General features: G+C 50.9%; 5 protein-coding genes across 5 annotated transcripts; 2 read left to right on the top strand and 3 right to left on the bottom strand.

Moving 5' to 3' along the window:
• Positions 1-1,559: 1,559 nt before the first annotated feature.
• Positions 1,560-2,897, top strand: EKO05_0001500 (uncharacterized protein; the record flags this gene model as incomplete). The annotated part of the gene is made up of 1 exon (XM_038944989.1): positions 1,560-2,897. One exon carries the CDS (start codon positions 1,560-1,562, stop codon positions 2,895-2,897), a length of 1,338 nt encoding a protein of 445 aa, XP_038802256.1.
• A 1,093-nt stretch (positions 2,898-3,990) lies between these two features.
• Positions 3,991-4,742, bottom strand: EKO05_0001499 (uncharacterized protein; the record flags this gene model as incomplete). Its single annotated transcript, XM_038937607.1, has 2 exons — positions 3,991-4,619; positions 4,667-4,742. The coding sequence occupies 2 exons, from the start codon at positions 4,740-4,742 to the stop codon at positions 3,991-3,993; spliced, it is 705 nt and encodes a 234-aa protein (XP_038802255.1).
• A 1,018-nt stretch (positions 4,743-5,760) lies between these two features.
• On the bottom strand, positions 5,761-8,833 carry EKO05_0001498 (uncharacterized protein; the record flags this gene model as incomplete). Its single annotated transcript, XM_038937165.2, has 3 exons — positions 5,761-6,032; positions 6,090-7,733; positions 7,780-8,833. The coding sequence occupies 3 exons, from the start codon at positions 8,831-8,833 to the stop codon at positions 5,761-5,763; spliced, it is 2,970 nt and encodes a 989-aa protein (XP_038802254.2).
• Positions 8,834-10,026: 1,193 nt separating this feature from the next.
• On the bottom strand, positions 10,027-10,849 carry EKO05_0001497 (high-affinity iron permease; the record flags this gene model as incomplete). Its single annotated transcript, XM_038937459.2, has 4 exons — positions 10,027-10,236; positions 10,299-10,385; positions 10,436-10,547; positions 10,596-10,849. 4 exons carry the CDS (start codon positions 10,847-10,849, stop codon positions 10,027-10,029), a joined length of 663 nt encoding a protein of 220 aa, XP_038802253.2.
• Positions 10,850-11,799: 950 nt separating this feature from the next.
• On the top strand, positions 11,800-13,934 carry EKO05_0001496 (uncharacterized protein; the record flags this gene model as incomplete). The annotated part of the gene is made up of 7 exons (XM_038937188.1): positions 11,800-12,135; positions 12,189-12,485; positions 12,535-12,732; positions 12,781-13,001; positions 13,052-13,223; positions 13,270-13,478; positions 13,550-13,934. 7 exons carry the CDS (start codon positions 11,800-11,802, stop codon positions 13,932-13,934), a joined length of 1,818 nt encoding a protein of 605 aa, XP_038802252.1.
• Between the last annotated feature and the right edge of the window lie 2,414 nt (positions 13,935-16,348).

Below are 16,348 nucleotides of genomic sequence, written 5' to 3'. Positions count from 1 at the left end.
TACAGTGGTCGGGGGTGTCACCGGCGTGGTGGATTTGTGAGAGGGGTCATGTGTGAAGGTGTTGATGATTGCGTCGGTGCGCCGACAACTGCTAGACCCTGACGCGTGAAAGGCGCGTCGCGGGCACTTGGCGCCTCTCCATGTCGCGAATCCCGTGTGCAGACAGCAGTCTACATACTTGCTACTCACAACCAACAGTGTGTCTGTCAGCTAGGCCTGAGATGTACATCACGCAACTTCAGATTTGGCGGAGAAGCAATGTTCCAAAGTCAACACATGCCTCTCGCGAGCTTCACCGCCAGACCGTCGATCGCATTGTCGGTCAGATATGGGTAGAAGAGCATCAGTCATGTATGTCCAGAATGACGTCTGTCCACACTGTGATTGCTTGCTTCACCACCGCTCTGGTTTGCGAGATGCGTTATCGGTCTATTGCAATCGATACCTAGCCACGTGCTCCGAGCTCGCCCCACGCTCTCGGCTGCTCCACATTCCACGGCCGACCTGGCCTCAGACATCAACCAACGCTCTGAGCGTCGCGCCGCCGCTTGTTCCACCGCTCGACACGAGCTTATGGCGGATGTGATGCCAAGACAACGAATGCAGCGGGCCTCTGCATCCACCGGCTCATTCTCTGGCGAGTCGGTCCGCGTGGACATCTTGGGCGCCAGCCAAGGCGGTGTTGGAAAATGCATCAATGCGGTTCCTCTCCAACCCGAGTCGTAGCCTGGGCACCTCTGTTGCAAGTGGCTCAGTCAAGTCCGCCTGCTACCCCTCCTCGACTCGTGCCAATGCTCGTATCCTGCACAATAACCACTCATGCAGAACCACGCTTTCATCAACTCTCAGGGGGTTGGAGTACGGGGTAAAAAGACCAGGGGATCCTTTGGATACACGTGGAGACTTTGAATCCCTTGAGAATCGTCGAGGATCCGCCTTATCGCAATCGCGGGGCGAACCTGGGGTGCGAATGTGGCTTGCTCCAGACCACTGGCCGAGGCCTTCACGCTGCCTTGGCTGCTCCTCGAGCAAGGACGTCTTTGGCGGCAAGTTGAAGACACCTTCCGGACTGACAGCTCTTCTCAGCTAGCACCGAGGGTCCCTAGCGGAGTGCTAATCCGTCGTTGCGAGTTTAGATCAACAGAAGTCCCGCTCCATGGTTGCGCACAGCCGCAATGCCTTGTACAACGCAGCTTCAGCTGTACCGGACATTGTGTGCGTAACGCCTCACTTCTAAACAATTTCCTGGATTCTTTGCGTGTTCAACAAGTCGTCCAGAGGTTCAGTGCAGCGCAATCAGTGATAATGCTGGGATCAAGTAGTTTTCTCCAGCCTCTCTCCAAAGCCTAGTGTTCTGTGGTCTTGCCGTGTCTCTAACCTCACTGCATGCCTAGTAATCCCGCGTTACTTGGCGCTGCCTACGAACCCGGCAAACATTCTCCGAACAGGACCGAAAGCCGCGTGCCTGACCGTTGGGCGAATCACCTGGAGTATCTGGAGCTCTTTATATCTTAGGCCAGACCCTGCGCTGCTGATCAGTAACCCAGCAAATATCCAACATGGCTGTACCTACACTTCGCGTCCTGATCGATGGTGATAGTGACAGAACGTATGGTCAGGGCGACAAAGTCACCGGCAGAGTTGCATTCATAGCGGAGGAGCAGGTACACATCAATTCCTTCAAACTCATCTTCGCCGGCAGCTGCATTACGAGAACGACACGGCCCTCCACCGATTCACACACGAGGAAGGATTTCGAAGAGCGCATACGCTTCTTCAGCTACGAACGGGAGGTCGTGCCACGCTCTACGCTCAGTCCAAACAAATACTCATGGACCTTCGAGTTCACGTTCCCGGAAACAACCCAACAATCGTACAACCGGCTTACACGGGGAGCTCACTATCTGCGAGAACCGCACCCACTCCCGCCTTCTTTCCAAATCAAAACCAGTGTGCCAGGGGGTGCGGCTCAGATAGCCTATTTCGTTCAAGCAAGAATAACTCTAGGCGGTTCGAAAGGCGCATGGAAGGTGAAGCAGAATTTGTCGTACCGGCCCACATTGCGCGAGAACTCACTCCGAGAGCCAAACTTAACGACTGGTGTGCTGTACGGTCAGGCATGGAAATCTGCCAATAGGCAGTCCCGTTCAACGGTCGACAAGGTCTTGCGAAGGTCATCGAACAGGCCGCCAAGTATTGTACCTACGATCCTCTACCCCGAGAAGATCGCCCCCGGACAACACATTCCACTTTTCATCTCTTTACTGAATACTCGGGATCGAACGAACGAAGCACAGGCAGAATGTGTCATCGACTCTCTCTCAGTAACAATATCAACATACTCCACAATCATGTGTGGCCACACCCTTACACAACCTGAGGATGTTGTCTCAAAGCATGTTTATTGCATCGCACGAACCAACATGAACAAAGCCATTGCTTTCGGCAAAACCAAAGCCCTGACTTCCAACTTTCGCTTAGTGAATGACGCAGAGTGCGTACCGACCTTCAGGACCTATACCATTACCAGACGCTACGTACTCGGTATCACCATAGGCATCAAGTTCAAGGACCAGGTGTTTACTGTCCGTCACAACGCTCCCCTTGAGATTCTGCCTCGCATTCCACCTTCATTACTGCCGTCGTCCATCGAGGGCGATGACGTCGAGCCGCTTCCTGTCTACACGCCAAGAGAGCCGTCGAGAGAGTTTGCGCCCGACTACGAGTCTATCTGTGCACTTTCACGCACATCTTCTACTTCCGAGTCTCTTACACGCTGGACAACGACCGGCTCAAGCGTGGCTTCAGGGAGCTCGACACCTGCTACAGAGCCTTCCACGCCTGCTTCTGAGGTAGACGAGCCAGTGTATATACGTCAGGGTCTTGTGGCTACATGAAAGAGATGTCGGGGGGAAAGAGCCAGAGATTCAAAACGAACCAAGTTCTCCAATGTTCCCGTCAACCTACAAGTCGACAGATGACTACGGACGAGCTCAGCCACACCAGATGACCAACTGAGCCTATCTATCGCGTCGCCTAGCAAAGAATGGTCGCTATTTTTGGCACGTATACATACATGCAAACCGAGAGGCTGTTTCAGCCGTCATGAATGGTTCCTATCCTGCATTGTTCAAAGAAGCCAAGTAAGACACCAAGTGTGGAGACCATAATCAATGGGTCTTTTTAGCAAGCGACAACAGAGAAGAAAGTTACGGTACCGTGTATGGGACGAGCTAGATAGTTATGGTTCAGTTGCGATGCAGAGTAGCACGGCGTTAGATGCACATAGAGAAGCACGTATTCAACCCACCACCATGCGTCTCCCAGTCCTCGCACTTGCAGTCCTTGCTGCCGTAGCACATGGTATCCAATAGTTGCAATGCAGGTCTGGCGTAGACTTGAGAATCCGAGTCTCAGCACGCCACGTACCAATCAATCCCAGGCTTTTCCTCGCCTTAACCCCCTATTTGGGGATCGGCGCAAGCCAGAAACGAATGCAGATGGTATGGTGCAGGGGATGGAGGGTTGTACAAAGGGAGTGCAGAGGTGGTGGTGCATTACTGCTGCACGCCCAGTGCGGAGCTATGCGTGTAATCAGAGTCATCACCGGCGCAAGCCACATCCCGGGAGGTGAATGCGGCGGAAAACAAAGGAGATCCTGCATCAGACCAGTGACTGGAGGTTCGAATTGTATTCCGAGTACAACATCCCTGCCTACGTAAGAACTGCGAGCTCTCGCGGTGTAGAAAGAAGTCTGTTCGCCTGACTGGCGTAGATGCCTAGTGCTTGGGACTCTCAAAGCTCATGCATGGAATTTCTGATGGTAAATCCCAGTCTCAGATACAAGGCCATTACTTGGTCGATGCTTGAGGCTGGCAGATTCCCCGCCTAGAACCATGTCTAGAACCCGATCGTCTGTCAATTTGCGCGAACCGTGTGAAGAAAGAAAAAAAACACCAAACAACACAGTTTCATTCAGACACCTGTAAATCACTGGCCTCCTCCGAGAAGCCCGAAGGGTAGAAGAGTTGGACCAGCAGCGGGGACCCGGTTGGGAAGCAATCCTGTAGGGAGCAGTGCCAAAACATTGCTGGCTACAGCATTTACGATCTGGGTAGGCACGGCAGCTACGACCTGGGTAGGCACTGCGGCTAAGACTTGCGTAACGAGAGTCGTTGGTACAGCTACTGGAATGTTCTGCAGTACGTTGGTTGGAATGACTACAGGGGCTAACGGTGCCGCCTGTAGCGAGGGGAGCGCTGTTGAGACCTGTGTGGGTAGCTTGGCTGGCACGATTGCCGGAACCACAGGTGTTGCAATCGGTATGGAAAGACCTGCTAGGAGAGCCGCTAGTCCGTCTGCTAAGGGTCCTGCAGAGATGCCGGTAGGGGATACGGGTGCTGCTATAGTTCCCTTTCCGCTTCCTAGTGAACCTCCAGTTGTACTGCCAGGAAAGATTCCGGGTAGACCGCTTGTGAGGCCATTAAGTCCTGGCAACTTCGGGATGTACGGACTGAGCCATGGGTTGAGCCACGGATTATACCATGAAGGGCTTGTGTACGGCCAGATGGGCGAGGTCGAAAGTCTTGACGACGCGACGTTGTTCTGGTTATCCTGATCTACGCTGCATGAGCGGTGTTGATTACAGATAAATCATCACACATACCTTTCGACGACGTTGGCAGAGCAACAGTAACAGAAGCAAGGTTAAGCGCACAGAGCGCGACCGATTGGAACTTCATGTTTGTTGATGGCGAGAAGTTGTAACGACGAAGACAACGGTCATCTGAAACTTCTTGAGCGACTTTATACTCCCCCTTTTTTCAGCATTCTCAGGTTCATTAATACAAGAAGTATGCGGGCAATAGGAATGCTTATACATCAAGCTCCGCGGTGCTATCATATTGGCCTGTTACGGAATGCAGAAGCTCCGACGGCATGGGTCTTATCAGAACGACATCATTCCATGCCGCGATATGGACATCTCGTGTTTGCAACATCGAATTACATCCGACCTGCTAATCTGGTTGAAGGAGGGCATGATGATGAGACTTTGCCGAAACTTGACGAGGACGGTGCTTGATATGAACAAAACAAAAAAGGAAGTGAAAACACAAAATAGCAGTAGACTGATGATTGGTTTAAGTACAATGGAACGCAAGGGTACAGTGAACCTTTTACGCTTCGACTGCTGCAGCCCACGACTACAAGGTCTGTCTGGTCTTTCCTCGGCAAGTGGAGATGAGATCTTACCAGTCAGAATGAGGTCTGCCAATTACAGAACGTATCATTCGGCGATTCCTAAAATGAAACCTCTACGGCTTTTTCCAGAATCCTCTGACGACAATGATATTCCTCTGCTAGACATAGCTAACCATACGAACAGACATAGTGTCTACGCGACCAATCGCATGTATCCGAGGCGCCCACTTCTTGAAATTCGTTGTCGATTCTGTCATAACACGGGATACCTTGCACTTTGGCCAAATGCTGGAAGGCTTGTGACATTGCAGTGTAGCAGCACCTAGCGACTCTGAATGAGTACCCTACTTCGCTTGCGCTCGAATGCTTCTTCATTGAAGATCAGACGCATTTTTGCTTCCGGAGTTATCTTCTGAGATATCTTGCAGGATCGTAGCGCACGCTCGACCAAGAATGTGCTTCTTCAAGTACAAGTGACATGGCTTTATCGTCTCTGACGAAGACGGTGAACGACACGCCTGTATGCCTTACTAAAGCCATTACAGGTCAGCCATGCTTTTAGGATTGGCTCTCTTCCGCTAGCTTAGATGTCTCCGACGTCCTGTCGGTGTACTCACGCAGCAATACCGACAACCTGGAGAACTGTACAGGCTTGGTGAGGTACATGTCAACACCGGCGTCGAAAGCTTTTTTCTCGTCGTTTGCGCTCGCCAGCCCTGTCAAAGCTACTATGAAAACGGCTTTCGTAGCCGCGGGAGGGATCTGCTCGGCTTCCAGCTTTCGGATAGTCCGGGTAGCTTCGAAGCCATCCATGATAGGCATCGACAAGTCTGAGGCATTATTAGTCTGTAGACTACCATGTTTCCAGAAAACATGATAAAACTCACCCATGAAGACAACATCGAAACCCTCTTGGCGTTCTTTCACCGCGTGAACTGCTTCCAACCCATCTCTCGCTTTCTGGGTATTGTGATAACCATTCCTCTTGAAAAATACCCCCAGTAGCTTGAGATTCAGTTCGTTATCGTCTACAAGAAGAATCCGGAGTCCGGTATTCGGTACGAGGTTTGACTTGGCAGAGTCCGGATTGGACAGTTGATCGGGTCTAACAGGCTCTTGATCTCGGTTCGCGAATTTGTGTGAGGTTGGTCGCTCCGCTTTCAACGCTTCAGTCCTAGCATGTTGTGACACTTGGAGTCTCTTCAGAGCCCACATGGGAAGCTCATTCGGGACGTTTTTCGTACTGTCAGACGATAATTCTCCAGTTCGCTCGTCGAATTTCGATTGGCTGTCTAAAGTGTCCGATTTGGCGTCGTTTCCGTATTTCCTCAACTCATCGAGCTTGGGTAGACACCCTAGAAGCCCTTTACCCACATTCCTGGGTCCGATTGGGCGTGGTATTCTTTCCCACTTCTTGTATCCACGTATGGTATCCATGCGCTTGCCCATCCTGCTAATGACGAGAACAGCGCTCAGGAGTACGGCTTGCAGACCGTACACATGGGCGGTCCTCTTGATCTCGTCTAATACCTCTTCATTTCCCTCGTCAACTAGCACAATGTCGGGCTTTGCGTTCTCTGAATGGTCCAGCAAGACGCAATTGTACCATTCGCAGAGGTAGGCCTTGAGAGATTCGCGAACAAACTCTGGAAAGCCAAACATGATAATAGAAAGGCGTCGAGTACGCAATACCTTTATGTTCTGCTCAAATATGAATGTCGCCGACGACTCGTTCTCGTCTTTTGAATCGCACATTCTCATTGGTAAACGAACTTCAATCTCAGTTCCTGAGCCGACATCACTTCGAACCTGTATTTCACCACTGAGAAGAGTTACCAGACTTTTTACAATTGACATGCCCAATCCCACACCATTCGAGGATGTTGAGTCCTCTTGGGTAAAAGGAATGAACAGGTGATTTTGCAGAAAGTCCTTGGACATACCCCTCCCAGTATCCTTGACACTCAGAGTGAGCGTTCGTCCATAGGTGAGCTCGTTGCTCGCTCTGAGGGGGTCTTTGACCAATCTTGACGCAGTAAGAGAGACAATCACCGAGCCTTTCTTCGTGTATTTCAAAGCATTTCCAATGAGATTGACTGCGATTCGCCGCAGTGCGCCGGACTCTGTGAAATAAGACCAGTTCTCTTCGTAGCTGATGTTGCAAACGACAATGACTTCTTCGTCGGCAGAGTTCTGAAAGGATCTTCCAGATTCCGCAACGCCGACTGTTTCCTCACATAGAATCGCGACATTCGTACGGGTATACAGGCCTTTGAAATCTCGATCCGGACCAGAGGCAAGTCCTTGTTTTTCGGTGAGCGCCCACTGAGGGTCTGAGGTACGGCGGTGACGATTTTCATTCTGGCGTCGTTCAAACTGGTTGATCTTTGCGTACGATAGAACACTTGTAAGTGTTTCATGGAGTGTAGAGCCACAGGAAGTGATAATGCTGGCAAGTGACTTCTGCAAAGGATCTAATCCAGATTCATCCAAAAGCTGTACAGCGCCGAGAATACCATGAAGAGGAGTTCCTATAACGTCAGCGTGTAAAGAAATACAAGCCGTGGTACGCCTTACTGAGTTCATGGCTAACAGAAGAGACGAAAATCTCTTTCTGTTTTGAGGCAGCTGCTGTGTCGTATCTTCCAATCTCTGATTCCACCACATGCAAAAACACTTGAAGAGAACTAAGGTCGGCTGCGCTTGTGAACGTTGGGCTCGTTTGGTTTCGCCACGCAAAACACGCACAAAGGCGTTTTGCAGATGTGGGATCGATGAGCGGTACGTACATCAGCTGCTTAGCATTCGGAAACGTGACACGTAACCGTGCCAACTCTTCTTGAAGATCCACCTCAAATAGTGTTTCTTCTCTCACTTGCAGGATGTACGTATCGGTAAGATACCATATAGCACCTGCAGGATGGCTATCCATTAGTCGCCCAAGGAAGCCATCGTCGATGCCAGGTAGCCCAGCAGAAAGCTTTGATGTGGGCGAGGGGTTCAGCTGATCGGAACGGTCGGCACTTCCAAATACTTCTGTCGGCCGATCAATGTGAACGCCTTTCAGATATTCTGAGCTTGTGAAGGTTCGAGTGTTCGATTGTGGTTTGCCTTCGCATACGTCCTTTTCTCCCCAAGGCGGTTGTGCGAATTCCCTGACAAGCTCGAGCTCTGGTTCTGCCGTGGGTTGGACTTCCCCATGGAAGCCAACAAGACCATCTGCAAATAAGACCCCGTCGGCATCTAACGCACGTTGTAAGCACTGAGCAGCTTTTCGAAAGACCTTTCTGTGCACTGTTCCTCCTGTTCCTCCACTGCGCTTTCTGCGCTCATCGTTTTTGCCAGCTTCCACTGTTGAGATGCGTGCGTCGTCTGTGCCGTCGCGCCGTGTGTTATGATTAACGTGGTCAGTTTCTGAGCGTGCTGTTTCTCCAGACGCCTGGTCCTCTGTCTCCAGAGTTTTCGACCGTGCCAGTGTTTCTGGTGGCGTTGTGTCAGGGGCCGCTCCTTCCAGTCCCTTATCGTTGGTTCTGGTGTCAAGTGAATTTCTCCCATCAAAATTCTGTGACTCTTCAAGCGTTTGGTTATACATGGAGTGTGACTGTGCGAACATGTCGAGCTGCTCTCGCATGATGGTCCACCTGTTGTGGAAGCTCTGTTCCCGGGCACGATCGAGCACTTCTACGCACTTAACGCCAATACTTTTCAGAAAAGAAGCCTCAGATCTAGATAGTGAGGAACGCTCGATTATGTCGACTACGAAAAGAACCCCAATAGGTTGGCCACCTTTCGATGTCAATGGCACCCCAGCATAGAAAGTCAGATGAGGTGGGCCGATTACAGTCGATAGCCCGGATGTTTCACTCGTATTTTGCAGTGCTGGTACCGTGGTTATCTGGTCTGCTGGTATTGTAGACGCATCGCTGGCGATAGTTTTCCGGAACAACCAGTTCCACGTTGGGAGATCTGCATCATTGGAGTGCAACCAGGCATCTTTCCCAGTGCCGAACTCTAGTTCTGAGGAGGCGCCTTTTTGGTTGACTTTATTGCCACCTGCAACGAAGTGTGCGCAACTGCCTTCGGTAAGCACTATGAACGCACCATGCACCGCTGTGAGATTTTGTGAGCAGACAGGTTCGTTGTTGGCCAGGAGGCTTAATTACCAAGGCGTACGATCGCATAGCCAAGACGGTCGTTGAGAGAGTCGCTGACGATTGAAGGTTTTGGTCGAACCACAGCGTCATCGTTGCTTGCGATAAGCTGCAGGTACCTAGACAATAATTTAACATACCATAAGAAGGAGAATGTTTGATGGCATACTTGTTGACCTCGTATTTTGCGCGTATCTGCTGGAGGTAGTCCATGTTGCATGGTTCGTCCAGGGTGACTTGTCGTGCCGCGCTGAAGAACCGGACCGCCACTAGTGAAAGAGTGACGTCAGAGGAAACAACCAGCAGGTAGGCGCTGACTGGCTAATCGTTCAAGAAGCTACTTTGTACCGATCAGCCTGCCGAATTGTCTATTTATTAAAATCGCGTTGGAGAGTAAAGTAAACATCTCAGGTATCGACTTTCTGGCCAAGCCTGATGTTATGGTAAAATTGTGTCTTCAATGTCGACTGGTTTCAGCGGCGCACCATGATCCATTCACAGACTGACTAGCAAGGGCTCACATTTTGCAGTATTGGCAGCGTATTCTCACCAATGACTACATGTGTGATGATCTGGAGGCCGCAGAAACCTCTCATTGATATCCCTTGTTTACTGCTATGCTGCACCCAATTGATGCATCTTATGCACGTAGATACCCTGCCGCGGCCGATATTCATGTGGACATGCGAGCGTTGCGTCTGCCTTTGTACTGAGCCCAGCTCCCGTGCTTCTCACGGAAGGACATAACCAAGAATGCCGTAGCAACCGCAACGCAGTAGAGATTGTACGAGACCACACTGCCGTAGGTAGCAGAGTTCTGCCAGCCAAAGATCGAGTTAAAGACCCCCCACCAGCCACCTCCATCGATCTCAGGGCTACAACACTGATGTCGCGTTTACCGTTAGCAAACTACCATCTAGTGGAAGTTACGGACGCCTAACTTACGTTCACATGCCAGACACTCCGGCGAATGTCATAGGATCCAGGGCCAGCGCCCGTCTCCGCTGCGTCGCCTCCAATTGCGACGTTCCACTACACTTTGTGAGCGGAATTCTATATCGAAAATTCGTCTGAGAGCTTACCAGGTAGTTCTCGATAAACCACACAGATTTGCTCAATAAGCCAGCGGCTATCAGATACAAGAAACATGTTGACGCAACGAGAAACACCTGCAAAGAGCCCGCACTACCTCCTCTATGATCCGTCAGTCGTACAACAGCCGTCTAGCACGAAGTGCCTTACCTGTAAAGCAGATACCCGATCACCGCACCGACACCCAGCCCGCACGCCACTGCCAGTGGAAAAGATGTCGCCGGTAACCCAAGACCGGCACCGATGATGAACATGACACCCTCGAGACCCTCTCGAAGTACTGTAACGAAGGGAAGCAGGAACATCGCATACTTTTCTCCCCACACCTGGAGACCCCTTGAGCCCGAAGCATCATTGTTTGCTTCGAGAGCAGTAGCGATCTTGACGCGCCATTTGTCGCGCATTCTGGAGATACGGAGGAGCGCTGCACCCATGAGGGTGATGATTGCGCAGGCGATCAGGCCGAACACGCCTTCCCAGATGTACTCATACTGGGAGAACACATCGGATTCCAAACGATAGAACACGGCTACGATTGCACTGCCGATGACAGTACATATCGCGACGCCGAGGATGACTCCAAGCCAAACCTGCTGAACCAGTTTTCGATAGACAGGCTTGTCATTTTCAGAAGTTAACGTCTGCTTCAGGAAGGAGAGTAGGACTGAGACGATGATGCTGGTCTCCAGGCTTTCGCGCAAGCATATGAAGAACACTGCATCAGTCAGTATGATGAAATAGACTGTTTGTTCAAAGGCTTTCCTTGAGCAGCGAAAATTTGAACCATGGCGGATGTGCGGGCGTGACGCTGCCCAACGCTGAAATGACTTTGAGTTGGGCAGGTCGTTGTCGTGAGCAATCACTCACGAAGCTAAATTCCGGGTATGTTTAGTGCCCCAAGTCGCTCTTTGATGAACCGCCCGACATCTGGTGCGCCTCTGCAAGGGCATATTGGAAAGAATTGCTTTGCTCATGAGACATGTGTACAAGTGGAGCAGTCCGGGTCTAAGACATCAGATAAGATTAGCGTCGACGGATCAAGCAGAGCTTCTGCCCAATGCGGTCAAGCTTGATCAGATAAGAGAAACGTGAAACGTAATGCCTACCAGCGCACAACAGGGACTCCCATCAACAAAGCCTAACTGGCCAATGGCTCAGATCTTGAGTCACAGATCTTATGGTCTCCATTTTCCTGCGGGTCTGAATGTCAAAGTCTCTGGGCATCACTTCTGCCCCACAACTAGTTGCCGCTCCTCTTTTGCCGAAAAAGCGGGCGGCAGGTCATGATGGCTTTGTAGACCTCTCTTGATTCACACCTCGACTGTTGGCCTGCTTCGCGGCACCACCCAACGCAATGCTCACCGCGTTGTGGTCGCTGTCGCTTTTCATCTATGGCGCCGCCTGCGTCAAGGTCACGAACCTCGATTTCAATGTCACGTGGGTCAACCGCAATCCTGACGCCCTACACGACAGGCCTGTAATGGGCATAAACAACCAATGGCCCATACCTGCTCTTCATGTCACGAAGGGCGAGCAGTTGGTAGTCACGGTGCGGAATCATCTAGGCAACGAGACAACCAGCTTGCATTGGCATGGCCTTTACATGAACGGTACTGCCCATATGGATGGCCCGCCAGGCATAACACAGTGCGAGATCCCGCCTGGTGATAGCATTGTCTATGACTTCAAAGTGAGTTCAATGGCAGATTCAAGATGCATCTTGAAATGCTTACGTATGGGTAGATTGATCAGCCAGGCACATACTGGTTTCACTCCCACACAAGAGGTCAATATCCCGACGGACTTCGTGCTCCGCTCATTGTACACAACCCGGAGGATCCCTTTAAAGATGATTTCGATGAGGAAGTTGTGCTGTCATTCTCTGATTGGTACCACGATCTGATGGTGCCGCTTCTGAAGTCTTTCATCAGCGTCACGAATCCAACTGGCGCTGAACCCGTGCCCAATTCGGCTCTAATCAACGATTCGCAGAACGTCACCATTGCTGTTCAGCCAGGGCGGACGTATTTGATACGCATGGTAACAGAGCTTCACCTTGTATAGAATGAATAGGAGCTTACCTCATCAGGTGAACATGGCTGCTTTTGCAGGCATATACGTGTGGTTTCAAGACTGCTCAATGAGAGTCGTCGAAGTGGATGGCATCTACACTAAGCCCACTGAAGCAAGTATGCTCTATCTCACGGCGGGGCAACGGTATTCTGTACTTCTCACTATCGACAGCAACAGTCTGGCCAACATTCCCTTTGTAGCAAGTATGGATGAGGTAAGTTAGCATGTCTTCGTGAATTATCGCCATCTAATGGGTGCAAAGGAATTGTTTGATGAGATTCCAGATGGCTTGAACTCTAATGTGACTGGGTGGCTCGTGGTTGACAGCACACAAGAATTGCCCTCACCCGTGGAAATTGATCTTTTCGATCCCTTGGATGATTTTTCGATCCAACCGCTCGATCAATTGGCTGCACTCGACACTGTTGATAGAACAGTCACGTTAGATCTCAAGATGGATAACCTAGGAGATGGCGCAAACTAGTAAGCATCAGCCTTCGATCTTTAGTGGTTATGTTGACACGTTTCCACAGTGCTTTCTTCAACGACAATACCTACGTTGAACCGTGGGTCCCGACCCTTTACACAGTCATGTCTTCTGGCGAAGATGCCAGCAACCCAATCGTGTATGGCAGTCACACCAACTCGTTCGTGCTGGGTGGGAACGAGACAGTTGAAATCATTATCAACAACAACGACGATGGGGTTTGTTGTATCTCTATTTCCTGTGATGATAGCTGATCATTTCCAGAAACATCCGTTCCATCTTCACGGACATGCCTTCCAAGTCATAGCGCGCTCAGACGAAGACGCCGGAAGCTATTTGGCAGATACTGCAGCGAAAGTAGCATCCGTTCCCATGAGACGCGATACTGTACTGGTTCAACCCAATGGCCATGCGATTCTCAGATTCCGCAGCGACAACCCTGGAGTCTGGCTGTTTCACTGCCACATCGAATGGTAAGTTCCCTTTCTTCACGCACAGTGTTTGCATGATAGAAGCTTGCTCGTCAAGTAACACTCTCTTTTAGGCATGTTGCCTCCGGCCTCATCGCAACCTTTATCGAAGCGCCGCTCGAGATTCAGAAATCGACCATTATCCCACCCGAGCACTACAGTCTCTGCGCAAGAAACAGCCCGCCGATTTCTACTCTAGGGAACGCTGCTGGTAATACCGTTGATCTGCTCGATCTCAGAGGCGAACCTGCGCCCCCGGCACCCTTGCCTGCCGGATTTACTACTAAAGGAATTTTCGCGCTAGTAGTTAGTACCCTGAATGGACTTGCGATGGTAGCGGCTATTGCGTGGTATGGACTATCACAAGCTCCAGCTTCAGAGTCTGGCCCAGCGGGTGCAGAAGTACCAGAGGGCGAGAATCAGCCCCTTTTGCGGACGACAGACCAGCGGGAAGAATGAGAGTGTCGTGCTGCTTCCCTCTTCCTGCCTTTCCATCAAGGGAGTAATTTTAAGAGGCTCTGTATGAACCATCGTAGACAACGGCATAAGAGTCAGCCTGTGAGGTACCAGATTTTCTCTGAAGGTGACATTTGCATCGTACAGCCTGACAGGCCAGGGAGAGAGTACCACTTAGCGGCGAGAGTGAAGCTTGGACATGAACGCACTCGCTGTATCAGCCATGTTTGAAGCGTCTCTATCTTTAGCACGGTATGATCGCACGTCAATATAGATGCCGCCTGGTGTGCACTGTTTTGATTGTGGAATGTCAGAACAAAGACAGCCAATTAATGTTCGCTTGGAAACATTGGTCAAATCGTCGCGAGCCTACGGTCAGACCCAAGGTCTCTGCGAGTTTCATTTTTGGCGATGACGGTAAGTCTGTTCATGCGCCCCTCCGGCAGCATCCGTACTGCGTGGCTGCTCAGGGATTGCGGCTGTCATGAACACGTGCTGTCAGTGATCACTTCCCCGCGTGACGTCAAACAATCATGCGTCCTCGAAATGGAGGCTGTGTGAAGTTGGGGTCAGGGAACTGGGTAGGCGCGGAGGCGAGGATCTCCGGGTACCCCGGATATGCATACCAGGGAAGGTGATTGTTGAAGTGTGTCTGTGCTCAGGCTCTCTTGGAGTTACCACGAATCCATGTTGAGTATGTGAAAACCAACGAGTTTGGCTTCGTTTCCGTACGAGTGAGCCCAGTTGCATGTAGTCGCGACTGTGGTACCGATGACGACGAGGTGTCGTGAATCGCAAAGCCGCAAGTGCAGAGTCTGTCAGATCGTGCCATGTTTCGAAAAGCATCGTCGTTGTTTTTGAAAAGTGTCCAGTATGCACCATTACTACTGTTCATTAAGGGCGTACATTGATGTTGTGCCTTGGTGTTTAAAGTGACGTTGTGTCTCTAAGCCACGCGCGCACTGAACCCAGAAGAGGAAGGCACTCATCGCGTCTCCACCAACACGCATTGCGCTGCTTTGCACGTTTCCCGTCACTGCAGCGGAAGTCAACGCCAGTGTCTGAGCTTATTTTGACACCCAAAATATGTTCGTGATCGATGTGCAAGTTTGGGTCAAGATGCGATGGTGCATGGGGTTGATGTGTAATTTACGGACGTCGCAGGCGAGTTCGCGGGAGTGATGTTACTTGTCAATCTTTTAGGTTCAACCATCAGAATTCTATTGTCTAGCTGACTAGAGATTGTTCGTCTCACTTTGCGACACCGAACCGTTGGGCTTTTCGTTTGCTCTCGACCTGCGAAGAGCCTCATCTCGTAAACTCGGTCGCACGTTTATCGTTTTGACTCGTCAAGTGGAGTGTGGCTTGTTGCGAACCGCTCGCCGCTTGGCAGTAGGCCCCTGGAAGTTGAAGATTCAGGGCTAAGATCTGCGGCCTTTCATCTCCATTCTTCCACGACAGTTCCGCGATGTGTCCTGTATACCAATCTGAAGGTCCTGCTGTCTGTGAGAGGTTGATTGCGGTTCAGGGTTCCTTGTAGACTAAATGAACGCGCCAGCCGCCAAATGTTCAATGAGTCGTATGACAGCACCAGTCCAAACACAAAAATTTGGTACGCGCCCCAAGTCGCAAAATTGGGCGTGTGGCGGTGAGTCGATTGAGGATCGGTACGGCCAATAAGATTGCGGGCAGATCATTCAACGGAGGATATCGTAGGCGGTATGCTCTGTGCGCGCCGCAACAACCGTTTGAGTTGAAGGCATGCTGCACATACATACATGCGCGGAAAATCCATCCCGCGTCTGGGACTGGATATTCGGGTGAATGTAGTGGTCGACACCCCAAGGTAGATTAATTGGGCGACGCATCCTGAAACGTAACAGCGGTTTTGCTCCGTGGACATGGACGAGAACAATGTCTCCTTTTCACGTGAGCCATGGCCATTCGATAACAATAGACCGGCTCCATCCTGGCCACCATCTGGTTCGGCTGATCTGCTGCAGAGTCATTTCTTAGTCTGCAAGATTTTATATCGGCGTCTGCGCTGCCGTGGTGCTCATTTGGGAAGGCCCGGTTGTGATTGTCAATTTAGCAGGTTGTTCTTCTCGTAGTCGTGCAATCGTGCATATTGTGTCACGTACACATGTGGGCGCTCGCCAGAGTTAGCGGTGCTGGTTTCATGGAGTACGAGAGCATGGCTGTTTGGTGCAAGTTCGAGCAAGCATCGAGCTCTTGAGCATGACGAAGTGCGAGCTTTTTGACCTTGCCAGTCGTGAAGCCTGTGTGAGCTGGGCTATGGTCTGAGTATGCGACATGACTTGGTATTTGGGTGTCAACATTCTTGTGAACAAAGGCTCTGACTTTCCAGCACCAACGGGGATCGGCGCTCGGGCGGTGAGCAAAGCGTGTGATTCGTT

The sequence above is a fragment of the Ascochyta rabiei genome, chromosome 2 (assembly GCF_004011695.2).
Source record: "Ascochyta rabiei chromosome 2, complete sequence".
Taxonomy (NCBI): Eukaryota; Fungi; Ascomycota; class Dothideomycetes; order Pleosporales; family Didymellaceae; genus Ascochyta; species Ascochyta rabiei.
The sequence above is the reverse complement of the archived record's forward strand: the minus strand, read 5'-3'. Positions and strand labels throughout refer to the sequence as shown.